Source organism: Clarias gariepinus, chromosome 7 (genome assembly GCF_024256425.1).
Source record: "Clarias gariepinus isolate MV-2021 ecotype Netherlands chromosome 7, CGAR_prim_01v2, whole genome shotgun sequence".
NCBI lineage: Eukaryota > Metazoa > Chordata > Actinopteri > Siluriformes > Clariidae > Clarias > Clarias gariepinus.
The window spans coordinates 18956747-18975501 of record NC_071106.1 but is presented as its reverse complement, the minus strand read 5'-3'; the positions used below and the strand labels follow the sequence as shown (position 1 = coordinate 18975501).

The 18755-nt window shown below is 36.1% G+C and overlaps 1 protein-coding gene across 8 annotated transcripts; it reads right to left on the bottom strand.

The window, feature by feature from the left end:
* Window positions 1-1363: 1363 nt before the first annotated feature.
* slc24a1 (solute carrier family 24 member 1) lies at window positions 1364-18519 on the bottom strand. Of its 8 annotated transcripts, none has more exons than XM_053499755.1 (11): window positions 18414-18519; window positions 16336-17539; window positions 12693-12755; window positions 12163-12271; window positions 10197-10247; window positions 6263-6346; window positions 5661-5761; window positions 4158-4436; window positions 3615-3704; window positions 3347-3513; window positions 1364-1722 (listed from the first exon to the last, which is right to left on the bottom strand). In XM_053499755.1, exons 2-11 carry the CDS (start codon window positions 17386-17388, stop codon window positions 1473-1475), a joined length of 2247 nt encoding a protein of 748 aa, XP_053355730.1. In that variant the 5' UTR covers window positions 17389-17539; window positions 18414-18519; the 3' UTR covers window positions 1364-1472. The 8 variants fall into 8 exon arrangements, with proteins under 8 accessions (XP_053355730.1, XP_053355731.1, XP_053355734.1 ...); XM_053499756.1 differs by having other exon boundaries at window positions 12169-12271; XM_053499759.1 differs by lacking the exon at window positions 6263-6346.
* Window positions 18520-18755: the final 236 nt, after the last annotated feature.

Genomic DNA, 18755 nt, shown 5'->3' with positions numbered 1-18755 from the left:
GTTTTGACTTTGAAATATATTTATTAGAAATGGAGAGAGCTGAACACTGAGGAAGAAAGTGATGAATGTGATACTTCTTGAACACTGTTTATCAGTGTTAATCCAAACATCTTTTATGACAAAAAAAAAAAGAACAAAGAAAAATGCACCATTTTTTAAAAATGTAAGTTTTACTCCCATAGCAGAATATTGGGTGGTTTCTCCTCACTTATTTATACAAAGACTAATACACAATACTATTTTTTGCACATAGCTATTTTAAACATGAAAAATGGGAAAAAGTACAAATGATGATGTTACCGTTTTACAAAAATAATTTAATTGCAGGATGAGTGTAAATGATGTACTTTAAACAATATGTTGAATTTCATTATTTTTTCCAAAGCAGTACTGCATTTGGAAATGTGTATTTGCATGGTACTAAAATAACAAAGACATGAGATATGGGAAGTCAATGCAAAAATAAATAAATAAATAAATAAATAAATAAATAAATCCAGGACTGCTAGTTTTCACAGGTGCTTCTAAAGGGTCTGAGACAAATGTGTCTGCATACATATACTACACAAAATCATGTGAACACATTGCTTGTCAGCTAGGGATGAGCATGATGTGGCAAATACTTCAATTTCATTCTGCATACTTAAACACATAATCCAAAAACCAAACCGCTTCTTAATTACATTTGAAGATCAGTATGACTATATGCTTTGGTATAAAATAATAAAGGACATTTGACTGTTTACAATATATTTTACTGTAGGCTGGCTTATGGAACAAAAAATATACATGACTATTGTACATTACAGACATCTTCACTGGAAATTGTGTACAGAAAATTTAGAGAGCATGACTGAAAGGGGTAAACCAGCTACTATAAAAATGCATAAAATGCCACCATGTGGTGAATTGCACAGTGGCTTACCATAGGCATCTTACTAGTTTCTGAGTAAAAATCATACATTCAACTATGAATGTCTTTGAGTTAGTTGTACTGCTGATGTGAATGTATTGTTAGTTTCCAGAGAGCAATAATACAAAGATGGCTAAAGCAGTTTTACCTAAGGAGCGGTGTTAAAAAAAGAGATATGCATGTACAGTAACTGTGTTATAAACCCCTGATAACCAAAGAATAACACTGGTCTCAAATTGATGTATGAAACAATATTTGGAATAGGAAATCCTACAGTTGTCTTTCCCTAAAACAGTCTTGCTGAGTTTGCCTCTAAATAATGAAAAGAAAAAATCACTGAGTATGGGAAGCCATCCCATTGCAGGACACCAGCACACACAAATAATAACACACCAAATCACACATTGTGGGCAACATGCAAACTCCACACAAGGTGTCCAAGCAGTTCCCATCTTTTCAGGTGGTTAGTAGGGAGAGATGAAATAAAACAGGAAAAAATGACTGATTATACCCTGGAATGTTTAACAATTTAGTAGACACTAGGAATTTAAGGTGTTGCTCAAATTGACACGGGACAGACAATAATGCGGTCCTCCAGCATTACACTGAGCACAAGGAACACAAAGTAGAGCATGAACATGGTGAAGCCCAGCATTTTATTCATCCTCCATTTACAGACTGCGATGGAGATGATGACAAAAAGGAGCATGAGGATGAGCAGCACGATGGCGCAGAAAAGTCCATTGCTGCTGACAGCCACAGGTGCCAGCCCATGGACGAATGAATACATTAACCAGGGCACAGGCAGCCTGCAGAGACATTAAAATGAAATTCAAATATGCATAAAAAAAAAAAAAAATCTACATTTAAATTCTGTTGGTAAACTTCCACATCAAAAGAGCAGAATGATGGATCTTATGACATTATTCATATAGTTTCTTCTGTCACACTGACATTTTACTTGTTACTGAAGTCACTATTTTCATTGTTCTTGTCCAATTTTAAATAACAAGCCACAAATGCATTATTGGTATCATGAAGTTGATCAATTTACTGTCCTATATGACCAAGATGTAGCAATATGTCACCAGCTTAACCACAAGGTCTTGTTGAAGAAAAAAGATTTGTCTTTGTTTTGATCTTACAGCATACAGTACTGCTAATTAAGGTCTATAGAGATAATGAGCTGTCCATGGGGCTTTGCTTGTCAGGATGATGAGCTGTCCAGCTCAAAGACAGCTGAAGGGAAAAAGATTTATCTCTCTTCTGGTGGCTGTGGCTCTGACTTAACTCATAACCTAGAAATTAAGGAATGGCTCTTTCTTTAGTCGTAACTATTTTCAGGCACAATATTAAGTCCGTGTTGTGATTTTAATGCGCCAGGTCTGACTGTGAATTACTATTAAAGATCATTATATTAAAACATTGCATTGTTGTTGCACTCTATAGTTTTAAATATGTTCCACTTATATAAGGTCTGCAAATTAGTATTAAAATATAAAACATTTAGAAGATAATTTTAGTTGTACTTGGGTTTCTATTTGTCTTGTTTCAGTAAAACTGTTAACTAATATAATAGAAACTTTTTTTTGCCACCGTGTTGTAAGTGTTATTTCTATTCGAGATTGGGATTTAAACTCACTGAGCACTTCATTAAGTACACCTGTTCAACTGCTTGTTAATGCAAATATATAAAAAGCCAATTACATGGCAGAGAAGTGAATTCATGCATGTAGACATGGTCAAGATAACTGAAATTCAAACCGAGCATCAGAATGTATTGTTGCTCACCATGTCCGTACCTTCATTATTTTGTTGGTGACAAACACCATGGTCAGATGTGCACTGTCTAAGCACTGAACAAATATGATGGCATGCTAGGAAAATCTTAAAATATTATACTGCATACAGTATGTCAACATTTTAGCTGCTCTACTGATTGATCTACTGAGCATTGGATTAATAAAAATGTTGATGTTGATTCTTCTGTGAAGGAGCTGCTTATCACATTTCAACCTGGTAAGGGACATGCTGTGCCAAACCTACTAATGTTAGCACATCTGCCTTACTGATTGGCTGCAAATGAACCTTCAAAATTTATCCTGTGTACCATGGATGCTCTTTGAACCTGGTGCCCAAGATACCATGGAAAGGTATGAAACTAGCATAAAAGTGAAAGGTCCAACTAACATGATGCATTTATATCACTACAGCCCACTTAACCAATGGCAAAAATCTTTTTTTTTTTGGTAATTTCTTAATGCATCCATAGGTAACCACGTCAGTGAGTAATTTGAAATAGCATTTTCTCAAAAGGGCAAGAAACTGACCCATTGTTTAGATATTTTAAAGACCTAATATTCATGTCTTCTAAACCAAATTTTTACTATTATATTACCTTTTCCACCATATGCAATGGATTTAGTGACTTACCCCACAGTAATGTCAAATATGTTGCTGCCTACAGAGCTGGAAACTGCCATGTCTCCCAGGCCTTTGCGAGCTACAATCACACTAGTGATTAGGTCAGGAATGGATGTACCCGCTGCCAGAATGGTGAGACCCATTATCTCTTCTGAAATGCCAATGGTTTCACCTACCTTTGAAAAAAAAAAGAAAACACTTTACCATGATGGATTCTTCATTATGGTTGATCCATGAGGTTACATCTGTCCTAAAAGGCAAATGTGTATAAACTGACCTGATGCGCCCACCACACCATGAGGTAGGAGAAAATAGCAATCCACACTATGGAACCCAGGAAGGTGATGGCAAAGTACTTCCTGGATGCCTGTAAAAACAATGAAACAAACTGATGAGAAAACAGGCCTATTGTGAAGGAGGTCTCAGTCCACTCTAAGATATTACTTGATTAATACTTGTCATTAATAGTTCATACGTTCATTAATATGAAAGGGCCTACATACTGAAAGGGCCTGCTTCTAGTATAAATTTGGTTTACTAATACTCATTAATTTCGCCATTCATTGACAAATTTGTCAATAATTGCTTTAACCTGTTCACGGTCACTGTGCTTTAAGTTGTTAATTTGCTTATGAATGATAAGCCCTTATTAGAAAATATCATGAATGCTTACAAACAAACCTTGTGTGAGCAGGATTGGTCAGTATTCTTTAAAAGTGAGAAAGTAGGATAAAAATTTTTCCACACAGCTCTAATTTTAAACTCTAACCAGGGACTGTTAACAAAGCTTCACAGAGTGTAAGACATTATATGGATTTACTGGATTTCTGACATCCGGTATGGTGAGCCACAGAAGAAATACAATGGGCAGAAGAAACAGGTACGTGGCTTGTTTCCTTCTGGTGTCTGGCCAGTCCAAGGACAGAGGCTCCTCATTTTCCTCTCCATCATCATCCTCTAAGCCATCTTCATCCTGATCTTCATCACTGTGCTCATCACTGTCCTCATCACTGTCCTCATCACTGTCCTCATCACTATCATCAGAGCCTTCTGATCCTTCTGAGCCCCCTCCCTCTCCTGCTACTGCCTCTTCTTCCTCCTACAGAAAGAAAAAGAGAGGAAACAGTACTGAAAGATTAGACGGCTAATACACACTCACCGTCCACTTTAAGATAGACATTGCTCATTTATGCAATCATCCGATTATTCAATACTGTGGCAACTGTACAATGCAGAAAAGCATGAAATTACTGTACAGGTCAAGAGCAACGTCAAATGTCAGAACGAAAAAAAGGGATCTCTGCGACCTTAAACTTGACAAGGCTTTTGGAATTAGATGGGCTGTTTTGAGTATTTTGGAAATAGGGGATCTGTGATTTCCATACATAACAGTCTCTTAAAGTTTAAGTCTGATAAAACTTTAGTGGTGTAGTGGATAGTGCTAGCACTAGGTTAGCACTGTCGCCTTGCACCTCCAGGGTCCGGGTTCGATTCCTGGCCAGGCTCAATCCCCGTCTCTGTGTGCATGGAGTTTGCATGCTATCCCCGAGCTTGGTGGGTTTCCTCCGGGTTCTCCGGTTTCCTCCCACAGTCCCATATGCAGTTTAGGCTAATTGGCATTTCCAAAATGCCCGTAGTGTATGAATGAGAGTGTGAGTATGTGTATGTGTGTGTGCCCTGCGATGGATTGGCACCCTGCCCAGAGTGTACCCCGCCTCGTGCCCTAAGTCTCCTGGTATGGGCTCCAGGCCCCCTGTGAACCTGAATCATTTTGATTCACACACATTTTTCACATTTCAGACACAATTTTCTTTTAAATCTATAGCTATAGCTTCTAAAAGCGCTATACAAATAAAAATGAATTGAATTGAATTGAATTGAATTGAATTGAATTAAATTAAATTGATATAGCTCAAACCCAACTGGTCATTCTTCTCTGATATGTCTCATCAACAAGGTGTTTCACAGTGATTGCAGACGCATTGTTCTGTTTTTCTACATCATCCAGTGTAAACTCTATAGACGGTTTTGTGTAAAAATACCTGGGGGTCTGCAATTTCTCAAATACTCAAAATAGTCCGTCTGCCACCAACAACCATGCACATAAGATCACAAAGATTTTTTCCTATTCTTACATTTGATTTGATCCACAGCTGAAGCTCTTGATCTTTATCTGCATAATTTTGTGCATTGTGATGCTGCCACATGCTTTAATTATTAGATAACTGCATAAATCTGCCCAGGTGTACAGATGTTTCTATTAAACTGGATGGTGAGTGCATATTATTTAATATCTTTGCTTCCTCCTAGTTGGTTTGCCCACCTTCTGTCCCTCTGGCTTTTCCTTGGTGTCTGCCTTTTTAGAAGAAGGTGCACCTGCTGGCTCTTTGGATTCCTCTCGTTCCTCTATCTTACAATCTTCACCTGTAAAATATTAATTTAACATAAATCAATTAAAACAAGCAGCCTGTGATTAATACATTTAACTTATGACAGAACTGAATGACTCACAAGTCTAGTTATGTTTTTAAAATAAGCAATAAAAATAAAATAACATCATTTTATTTGGCACTTTAAATAATTTGCTGTGCACCTTATAACTTAAGTCTTGAAAAAATATCATTAACTATGATTTATAAGATCTATAACTAATGTGTAAAGATCTTCTGTGTTCGTATCAAACAGACAAGGATGACAAAACCGAAGCTACTGTCTGAATCCTCCCTGGCCACCTTTCATCCGGGACCCAGCTGGTGTGCTGCTGTTTCTGCAAATGCCACATTAATCAGCAGTGTAAATAAGCAGCTGAGCTCTCGTGCTAGATGAGCCAATGAAATTCAAACCTGTAAGTAAACCTCTTTGCAACCATGATAACACACTGTGTACTAAGACACTGGGATGACATGATGGAATACCGGAGCTCACCTTTGCCTGATTTTTCCTTCTCTTTGCCCTCTACTCTCCCCCTGGCCATGCTGTTCAAAATCTGAGCCTTGTCTTTAAACTTCACTGCAAACCAAAAGAAGTAAAATATACAGTCAGGTCTAGACATAAAGTCACCCTTTAGTAAAGTTATACAAAAAAGCTGATTGAAACAGCATCGATAATGTTATGCGTAACCTTTCTGTTCTGTTCCAATTTGTACTAATCTACAGCAGAATATTAACCCAGGATTTTTATGTTTTATCGTAATACAATTGTAATTAATTTATCTCAGTAATGTCTAAATGAACAGAAATGTATAAATAGAGATAAAAGGGAGGGAAACGTAACAGCAAATATATACATAAATGCTACATGTTCGGATTTGAACACAATCGCACAAACAATACAGCAAAATTCAGTGCTTTATTTCACCTTGTCATTAATTAAACATAATGTCCGTAATATAAATATGATTGTTCATATCTTAGACTTTGGTATTGTCATTTATAACTAAACAATAGTTTATGAGCAAGAGAGCTGTAATAGCAAATATCAGCAAGCATGTGAATCTGCCATTGGCCAGCTAGGCATTGAGTGTTGTCATGCAGAACAGAGACTGACTGACATGCTGTAGCCACTGGCTAAATTAGTTTAATGTAATGAACTACTGCTAAAGTTGGACTTTTTTGTAGCAAACAAAGATAAGCAGAGTAATAAAAACAGTGAATGACACCTAAAGATCAACAATCTTGGAACACTTGTCTAATCAATGTAATGGTCCAGAACTAACTGCTTTATAATTGGTAAGTTGTGGCTGAACAGAACATATAGGGAAAGCATACTTTCATAGAAATTAGAAAATAATAATATTCCAATCAATTCAATGTTATTTATATAGCATGTTTAATAATGTTCATTGTCACAATGCAGATTGACAGAATCAAAAAAGATATTAGGTAAATGAGTATGAATTGTTTGAGGATGTATAAATAATATGTATAAATCGAAATTATCAGATTGTCCCAGACTGTAATACAGCAACTACAGTACAGTGAATATAAAAACCCAACATACCCTTTTAATATTATATGCTTTTGTGTTTTTTAAAAAAGAATCATGCTTAACAAACGTGACAAGTTCCCAAAAAAAGAAACATTTTAGCAAAAATAAGGGGGAAAAAATTTTTACTAACCTGGTTACAAAACCTTAACTTATACTTTGTTAAAGCACTTTTTACTTGTAATTCATCACTTCACTATTTAGTCTTTAAACATCTTTATTTCGCAAATGTATTCCACTCTTGCTTGCAAATATTACTAGATCTCGCTAGAATCAAGTTGTTAGATCTTATGTGCACAGTCCACTTCAAGTCATACCACATGTTTTGATCTACCGATTTAGATCTTTACGCTTTGAGTGGGCTATTTCAAAATGTTTATGTCCTTCTTCTAAAGCCATTGGATCTATGTTTTGGGTCATTTTGGTGCAGGAAGGTGACATTTTTACTGTATTACCTTAAGTTGTCTCAAAGAGCCCTGCAGATATTGTGCCAAAATAGAGGGGCCAACAGGCTCTACCTGCGTCTCATCAGATAATAATACCAATGGATGGGATAATTTAACTGCACTGGGATATTTTTCCATAAGAAACGGGTTCTGACTAGCCACCTTTGCTCATAGCCAAGACTAAAAAAAAGAGAGAACCTGTCAGATGCATGGAATGAGCAGCATGTGTCAGATATAAATGCAACTCCTTTTATGTTGCTGTAGGTCTTTTGTCAGCCTCTCTCTAAGAAGTTATTATCTTACCTTTATCTCTTGTTCTTGGTTATGTTGTGATACTTGCTCTTGATAGCCTTTACAGTGTTTTATGAAAATCCAACAAAAACAGCTAATCTTTACTTGGGGTTAATCAGAATCACTTTATTTACAACAGATTTATGATAATTATGTGTTTACACAAGTTTTAATGTGGGTGATTACTACTGAGCACAGTCACATTCACATTATAAAAAGGTGTACACACATTTGCAACCAGGATAGTATATGTTATTTCTTTTTCCCCTAAAAACTTTAATGTTCTTTTTTTTTTTATCAAAAAAGCCTATAATTAAAAAGGGATGAGTAGACTTTGTATATTTCCTGTATCTGTTTAAAACATACTGTATGTGTCAAAATTATTGGTGCATTATTTCCTTCTTACATAATATTTAAATAAGAAATAACATGATTGTTAACATGAATAAGATGTTAAAAAAATTAAAGGATTCTACCCATTTCCTTTGTTAAATCGCAACATGATTTTGAATTACAGTACGTTGTTAAGTCCTTGATTTGATTATGTGGAGCATCCACCTACAAGTTGAAGTGATGACCAATCGGATTTAAAACTTCAGCAGTGCTGGTCTATTAAATGTTAAACCTCTGTGATAGATTAATATGCAGTAAATGTTAATATTAGTATATAAGGAATAAAAGAAAACTAACTTGGTCTGTGAGTGTTTTGCAAGACGAGCAAAAATTTTAAATGAATTTTAACTTAAAAACGATTGAGGCTTCACACACATACACATACACACACACATGCACACATGCGCACAAACACAGACTAATGGAAACACTGCTTCTAACGGATTGCAGGAATTATTTCAAAGGAAAAGTGCAGGTTCATTGGTTTATTTTTACTTTATATTTTGTATGCATTAATTTTGTATGAATTTTTAGGCAGTAGAATGAATCTTCTGAGTTTCCATTATTTTTATGGGGGAAATTATTTTGATATACAAGCCGGAACTAACCATGCTCGCAATCCAAGGTTTAACTGTATATGGACGTTAAATACAGCTAGAAATTAAGTGAAACCATAAATTTCATTTGGCAAAGATGCAAAGATGAAGTTAATTAGAAGAATAAAGAGAGACACCCATCTTTACCCCTTGTTCAATGAGTCACCTGTTTACTTCATTATATACAGTACTTCCCGAAAGAGCTGTTTTTCTTTAAGTATTTCTTTAATTCTAAATTGTGTTTCACATTGCCCAATTTGAAAATAGTATGGGTTTGATAAATGCATTTGCTATGAAGTCTGAATAACCCTCATACTATTGAATATTTTTTAGAACTGGATTAGAGAAATTACTGACTGCAATTTGGAGTTTGTCTAATGTTTTCTAATGCAAAACCAGTAAATCACTAACTTAGGACATTTCAGGACCCTTTGCATAAATATGTTTGCCTAACAAGAGACTACATTATAATTTTTGCACTGTACATTTTACACAACATTTTATAAATGTAATAATACAAACAACAACAAAAACAAAACCAATGCATTGTTATGACTATTTTTAAACAATGAATGTCGGTGTAAAATAGAATATGTAGGCTGAAGAGAATTTAAGCAGAAAACCAAGAGCAACAAATAAATTAGAAGGATCCATTTGGAAAACTTGTAAACATATCTTGCAGTTCCAACAAAATTGTCCATGGGTAGCCAAACAGCAGCGATACGATTTTCTGAAAGCTGGAATTAAAATAATATAGTACGCTGCATCACCAGAAAAAGCATCAGGAAGGCTGCACCAGTAATTTTAACTTATAAACACATTGTCACTATAATAAAAGCATGCATCATTGCCTAATGTGTCTTTGATCAGATTATCTATGTTGTTTATTTTTAAAAAGACTTTTTGTTCATTTTGTAAAATATATCTGGACCTGACTGTAGAAGGCAGATATTTGAAAAATACTTCTTTTATGTATGCTGTGAAATGTAAACTATCTGGCTCTATTACAATGAATATCCAACTCACATATAAACTCATAAGCAGAAGTGCAATTAAAATACATTATTATTTCATTGTAACACCAACATAGGCACCACAGAACAAACATGCACAATAAAATGGGCATTGCAGCACACCCCAACAGCTTACCTTTACTTCCCAAAGAGCTGCTTGGCTTTGTACCCCCATTTATCACTGAGTCTAATAAGCAGAGATTCATATGAACGCTTTCAAAAAGAACACAACAGCACCTTTTAACAAATTTAAAAACCTTCCCAGCTACACATACAGTATAGTATGCAATGTCTGAATCAACTCACGTCTACCTATTTAAATCGGATAACATCTATTTCTGTTATTTTTTATTTCACGATGGTGCAATACTTGGAGAATTAAGAGCACACATGCATGAAAATATAACAAATGCATAAACCATGTGAGATAAAGCCCAACCTCTCATCTCTGAATAGGAGAAAGGATTATGAATGAATTATTCATCATTTCAAAATGATTATAACAGTGGTATTATTGCTTAACAATGCAGAAGTGTTCTCTAAATTAAGATTCAGGTTTAGTTATCCATGCTGGTCAGTGTTGTTATATAAATCTGATCAACGATACAGTACATGCCTTGCCTTTCCCCAGAACGGCCAAGAGAGACAAATGCTTCAGTACAAACCACATACTGTATGCATTAACAGAGATAACAATTACACAAAGTGGGTCATGTGAAGTGCTATGTAGCAGGTGTGCTGTATCTGTTGTGTATGAATAAGGGAGAGCACTGATAAGATAAAGGGATTGCGCTACTGGAGGCTGGCTCTCAGCCAGCTTTTATGAGCTCTATCAAAAGCAGCTTAATATGCTGGAGCAGCCCAGTGCTGGTAGCTTGAACAAGGAGGACCAATGAGACTGCAGCTGCAACACTACTCCGTGAGGATGAGGTTAAGGTCATCGGATACAAAAGACTTTTAACGCCTCCTCTTCCCTTACCACTGACCCCTAGACATGCTTTTACTGAGATCAGCTGAAACGCACGCTGGATATTATATGCATAAAATTCCCCCAAATCCCCACATATAAGGGCAAGAGAAAGGTATATTGTATAACTACTTCCTTTAACCTCCATGTGCAGTGTTTTCTGTTATCACTTGTGAAGCATCTTCAATTTCAATGGTGGCTACTGCAGTGTAAACTTACAAGAATTGAGAAAAAAAACTACTGTGCTGCTGCTTTGAAAAGCTATGGGATATTTATGCAAAATTAAATGTCTAACCCTTGTGAAATTACTTCGCACTTTTTTAAGATTTCTGATTATTTTTACTCATAAACTTGCCTAATTAGTATATAAAATGACACATAAATAAGCAATGACGAGCACATTTAGGCATCTCTGTTTAATGTTATGACAAGATAAAATGCCACCAAACAACGACTATTCTTAGGAGTCATTTCCATCCTTGCCTACCTACCCGAAACACTCTTCATTTCAAAGACTGAGAGAGGCATTTACCTGCTTAGTCTCAATCTGGACTTAGTGCTGCCTTCATTTGAATGCTTTGCTAATCCCTTTTCCTCAGTGAAGGACACAGGAACTCCCTTGTATATTCTACTCCCTTAGCATAATTTACCGTTCCTCTACAGAAATAGTTACTGTGATCAAAAATCCTTTTAGTTATTTTATTAGAGATTTAATTGCTAAATGTACAGCAAGCGAACAAAATCCGAAAATAAATGTAATCATCAGTTGCTGATTTCCAACAATTCTTCTCTTGATTGAACAATGTTAAAAAGACTGATATTTCTTACCAATGAATTTGCTCATTAACTCAGAACCACATTCTTTACATTATATATAAATGACCTCAGCTCTGGTACTTTTTGAAAATCTATTTTTTTAAATCTAAAAGACTATTTTAATAGGCTTGAAATTTACATTTATATCTTGATTTTTCCAAAATCCTCTCCTATCTGTCCTCTTAAAAACCTCACATGACCATGAATCATGATTCGCAGCTTTACTGGCTACACTGTTATTTAAAAGGCCACATGACTTCAACAATTTATGCAAAGTGGCTTCCTTTTATAAAGGGATGTATCACTGAAGTGCTCTTACCCTCACCCAAAGGGTCCAGTGTGTGAATCATGAGCTGGAAAATGGTGTTCCTCATGGTGCTGTTATGCAAAGATGCTGAACTACCCCCTCGTTGTAGTGTGGGCCTCAGCTGAAGGTAAGCATATAGACATACATTTAATTTCACACAGACAGATAAGGGTAAAGACAGGTTACCACTTATTCTCATAATGTCAAGATTTTTGTTTTTTAAAAAAGCATACTTAAAAAGCACTGTTGGAAAACAGTTGGAGAGCATGCTTAAAAATCCCTTGTTTACATGAAAAAATTATGTGAAACTCATATCTAACATAGATTATCCATCCATCCATCCATCTAGGAACCTCTGTAGTCCAACTAGGGACAGTGTAGGCCAAGGGTGAACATTGTATTTATCTCTTTTTTACAACTGTGGCAGGACCTGGGGTCAAAGATTACTCTTATTCTGTGCATTCTTCCCAATTAAAAATTATGTTTCTTTTGAATATGGAAATCTATTTTGCTTTTATTCATTTTTGAAATTGTTTAATTACCTTTAATAGATTCTTGTCTTCAGGCTCAGGAGTAGAATTAGTTTCAACTGGTGTCCCATTTTCCTGTAAAATCCAACAATTTAAAGCATTACAGAAGTCCAATATCAAAGAAATAGAATAATTTCTTCTTTTACATTTACATTCATATTTTAAAAAAATATGTTTGTAATAAAATTAAATGATAATGAACGGTTACGTTCACAAGTCCTAATATGCTGAATTAAGCTTAGAAGAGAAATTGGTAATGTGATTTAAACTCCTAAAATTCAAGAGAGCATAATTTACTGCTAACCCTGCATTAACAGGGTTAACAGGTACAATATCATTATTGCCAGAAAAAAATGAAGAGAATCTCAAATATTTCCTAGTATGTGATCAAGGTCAACCCCTTCTGTATCATCTAATTTAGTGGACTCATGTATTAATATAATCACAATAACAAATCTAAAAAAAATATGGAACTGTCCAAACATAAGTTCAGATCCTCAAAAAAATGAATCCAGTGTTGAAACAGATATACACTAATATTAGCCATGCAACTTGGCAGTCCCTCCTGATCATTTTGCTTTAGTGCTTCACTACCCTTTGACCTCAATTATAGTTATAGTTGAGGTTCCCTGTCTGCAAAGTCTTAATTATGTTTACAAGCAGTTTTCAGCTCCTTGGTGGCCCCCTACATCCTGTGCCCTATTCCCTGGACTATCCATATTATGCAAAATTAAGATTGGATTATTCATATTAACAATTTGTCTGCATGTAGTACAGATTTTCCAAAATATGCTCCCAAATACCACATGAACGTTTAATAATAATTTAATGAAACATTTGATTAAGGTACCGTATTAAAGATGCATTAGGAATAGTTAGTCTTTTTGATATTAAGTTTTAATCATTTAAATGTTTAGGTTCTTTTTACTCCTAAAGCCCACTGTCACCCATGATCACTAAACTCTGCCCTCTAAGCATCTAGTGTGATGAAAAACCATTACTTTTATATATTGTAGGATATATTTGTCGTGAGCAAATTACAATACTTTTACAAAACATACTATTAAGAAAAGCCTTTATATCTTTAGGTGCTAGCCAGTATTTGTCATATATACACTTAACAGTAATACACTTTACATTAACCCAGCACCTTATCCATTGATGCACCTTGGCCCCTGTATTTAAAATACATTTCGTTATCAGATTTTTATATTGTACTTTAGCTGATACTTATGAAATACAAAAAAATATTTTAGTCATGAATATAAAATAATAATAAAATAAAATGGAATTACTATAACTATTACTATAGGTAAAGTATAAATATTACTATAATTATTATAATTTTATAGTACATGCTTTCTATTCCTTAACTGTTGTTATTATTACATTGTTGATACTGTTAGTAGTGCATCCACTAACAATCATCCTGACCGGAGCTTTAAAATTATAAGCATACTAGCTGTGCCCACCGACTTCATTCGCATGAAAAAAAGCCAAATCACAAGCCGAAATAGGTACTCAAAATCCGGAATTGCAAGCCAAGTCAAATAATAAGTAGGTATAAAGGCAGCTATTAAAAAATTTACAGCACCATTGAGATGAACTATGATTTTTTAATGGCATTTTCCATTTAAATTTAAAGTAGCATAAATTCTATTCTCATGGCCCAATTGTGATTAAACAAAGCCTCTATGTTACTTCAAGCTCAGCCAAATACACCTCTGAAACCCCATTAAAAGTAGTTTTGACGTGATGCGTAATTATCAGGTTCTTTGTTGTTATTTGAACAAAGAAAAAAGCATGATCACTGTTATGGTAAAGCTTTTTGTGAAGAGTCATTGTATCAGAGTTTATTTAAGAAGTCTCAAGTGCCTGCACTTTTAAGCCTCAGGCAATTATACAGTACATAATAGCTTGTATTTTGCATTTTTGTGTGTGTTAATATAGACAATGACATCTATCTGTGTAGGAAATAATGCACAATGTGATTTGCTGTTATGAGAAATTAATACACGCCTGGGTGGTGTGCTCTGTCGGTCCAGACATGTAAAACAAAAATGTAAAGTTTAACCAAATCAAGAATTATATCTTGAATTTTGTTAAATAGCAACAGTTTTAATCCATTCACTATTACTCTTAGATGCAAAGTGATCTCCAAGTTCCTGTAAATGAGTTCTTACTATTAGAAATATTGTGTGTTAGATTGAACACATTAATATAAATCCAATGTTCGACCTACAACTGGCAATACTACCCAAGCTGTGTTTCAGAAAATTAATCAACATATTCCATCAAATATTTAGCAGTGCTTTGTATAAAGTAATAACAATTAATAATTATTCATGGTTGAACATTAACTTTCGATTTGTAGAAGACTGCTGGACGTGGCATGAAATCAGCCCATGGTAATTATTTTCCTATAACAGCATGCCCTGCAGTGTTATCTCCCTTAATTAATTATCAGTATTAAATGTGTGCCACTGGGTGGAGTTCTACTCAGATACAAGAGGCTGACAAACTTCTTAAGCCTTCTTAGATCCTTTTAACTCTATATCAGCTCCAATCACACTTAACTAATTTAAACATGCTATATGTTACACAGTTTGGGCAGCAGACCACAGCCTGATAGGATTAGGGTTAACAGTGAGAATGTCTTTATTTCAGCTAGCAGAGGAAAATACTTAAAAAGGATGAAAGAATTGACACCCAGGATGCACCACTGGTTTTCATTTATCGGGTCTAATTAACTAAATATACTTTATGGGCATGTGAATGTGCAGCTATCGTAGCAAAGACTCTACTCAAATAACTCCAAAAAGTTCTGAAGAAAATTGAGTACGATAAATATTTAAAACTCAAACAAAAGGTATTAAGCCGTATGCTGCTTTGAAATAAACATTGTTAAGTTTAAGTTTGAACATTATTTAAGGTGAATCTTTTCTGTACACCTTCTAACCCTCATCTCAGGTGTGTATATGTGTGTGTATGTAAAAACATTATGGTAGATTAGTGTGAGTGCTGATCTCTTCTAAGAGAAACCACCAATAATCACATTGTCTAAGCTGGGAGAGAAAGTAAGGTTGGAGGAGAGGAGCTTGTAAAAATATATCTATTATACATTTGAACTAACATTATTTGATTAATATTTATTGAACTGTCACTGTTAATCTGTGTGAGCTACATCACAAATGGCAGGACAGCTCATTAGTAAGGTTTCGCTTACACAGGAGATCCTTTTTTGTCTCATCAAAGGCTGTCGAATGTGTGTGTGTGTGTGTGTGTGTGTGTGTGTGTGTGCGTGTGTGTGTGTGTGTGTGTGTGTGAGATGAATAAACATAGGACAATCAAATTCTACTGTTGTCTGTGCATGACAATGTTATAATACCCTCTCATAATACCTATGATACAGAATTAAGCAAAAAGATGTTTGCATATCTTTGGAATGCATTTAGAATGTCTCGCTCGGTGTTAATAAAGGCCCTTAAGGTAAGCTCATGTGTGTGGCATAAAACAAACCTAATCCTGTTTTATGGCTCACTGACTCTAACTAGATTAGATCACTCGAATACACCGACTAAGCAGGCCTGTCTAATGATATTCTAAAGTATAAAGTGACTGTCTTAATGTACCCCCAAAAACAACGAACACACACCTTCTCAGGCTCCTCTACTGGGATGACTTTGACGATGTTCTTGTGCCTGAGGAGCTGCGACTTGAATGCTCGCTCAATCTGAACGTTGTATTTCATGAAGTAGACATAGATTGCATAACTAGCCACCAGCATTACGCTCTCCCACCACACGATGGTATTGTCCAAGAAAAAGATGATGAGCATGATCAGATCTAAGATGTAAAAGGACACGTCTCTGAAGAGAGGCCACCAGGTGAGGTAGAGCATCTCCCGTGAGAACAAAGCACACATTCCGATTACAAAAAGGATGTTAAATACAGCTGAGCCTACGATAGTTCCTATGCCCACATTGCTGTGTGAGATAAAGACACCAATCAGGGAAGTAAAGAGTTCAGGAGCAGAGCCACCAGCCGCCATGAATGTTGCACCCGCAACGTCATCTGAAATCTCCAGCTTTTTAGTGATGACACCAAGAGTAGGGACAAAGAACTCATCACACACAATGGCCAAAGAAACAAACATGTATATCATCCCAAAGACGTGCAGTAACACCCAGCCTCTCCGTCGTTCTTCAATTGAGAAGATGTCCTGAGGATATTCACCCTTTACGGGAGGGGGCTCTGCAGGGCCAGGGATGCTGATTGTAGGTGTAGGGTGAGTGGGTTCAGGTGCTGGTGTAGGAACTGGAGTGGGCTTCGGAAGGTCTGGATCTACATAGACGCAGCGGACAATTGTCTTGTTTGTGGTGGTCGCTGGGCGTACCGCTGTTGTTTCTGTTTTCTCTGGTCTCAGAGGGGTGGCGGATGCAGTTGTGTCTGACTTATGCTCTGTTTGCAACGATATACCTTCTCCCACAGCAGTGGTGGTCAGCTTAGCTGGTGCTACGGCTTTCCCTGCTAGTCCTTTAGTAGCATTTTCAAGGTCAACTTTGGGATTTTCTCCAATCTGAGGTTCGGTCCAGGGTCCTGGTAATCTGGTTCTAACTGTTAGTTGGTATATACAACAAAGCAAAACCCCAGACAGAAGAAATATAATACGGGTCAACTGAAGTCTCTTTCTCCGAGTTAGATACATTTTGCACTGGTTTTTCTAATGGAGGTGCTCTTGTCCTATATAGTATATCCCAGAGTGTCCCACCAGGTTATGATGGGGTGTAAAGGGAACAGTCACGATGTGAAGCATCTCATTGTCTCAGGATTGGAGGATTCATCTCCCAGGTCTCTTGCTGCAAACAACAGACATAAACTTTAAGCAACAGGTTTTAAATTAAAATTTTATTTGTCATGTACACAAAAATAAACACTATCATATGCAGTAAAATGTTTAAACTGCTGTTCATGACCTAAAAAAGGGAAGGAAAAATAAGATACATTTTTATAATAATGCAATATTCTGTTTACTATAGTTTTGCTTGCATGTCTGTTAGTATTTTACCCCAGTCACAAACAGTCTAGGAATGCAACATTACTCGCTCACTCATTGTCTATGCCGATTTATCCTGTATAAAGTGCAAGGGAGAGGGCACGAGGTGGGGTTCACCCTGGGAGGGCGCCAATCCATCACAGGGCACACATACACACTCCAGGCAATTTGGGAATAGTAATTATCCTAATCTACATGTCTTTGGATTGTGGAAGAAAAATGGAGTACACCCAGCAAGCAGAATGGAGAACATGCAAACTGCATGCACACAAAGACAAGAGGTGGGAATCGACCCCAGAACCTGGAGGTGCAAGGCAACATGGATAACTAAAAAGCCATTGTGATATGACAAAAGAATTAACTAAAGCAATAATGTCTGCAACAATTTATAAAGGAAACAAGACGAAGGTAACCATAAAACAGAATTTTCCTCTATTAAGCGAGTGAAGTGACCTCTAAAGTGACAAATCTAAATCAAGTTCAATGATGATCCTCAGGTAGGAGGATCTCTACCGTATAGGATCTCGATCACATATCCCCTGTTGTTGTTGTTGTTGTTTTTATTTGTTTCTTTTATATGTTACTCGGAGTCTCAGGTTGTCGGTGATGTTAGAGAGGTGTGTGTGTGTGTGTGTGAGAGAGAGAGAGAGGTGTGTGTGAGAGAGAGGTGTACTTACGGAGCCGCGCGCGGTGCTGCTGATGGACAGACAGCTGGGCTGAACGCAGAGCTCCGGCTCCGCTCACACACTCGCACAGTGCGCACAGCAGCTCAGGTCAACTGGGACACACACACACACACACACACACACAGCAGGACAGCTCACCACCGTGGATCAGCATAATACCTAATACCTGAAGTCTTTTTAAGAAGATTATATGCACTGTCTCTCTACACTCTCATTACTCCACGTCTTCAAACCGTTTTTATCCCAATTATTCCGATCCCTTTTCTCTATTAAATAAACAACTGTTGGAAACAAACAAAAGAGACTGGGAAAAAGAAAAAAAAAAACAATAAA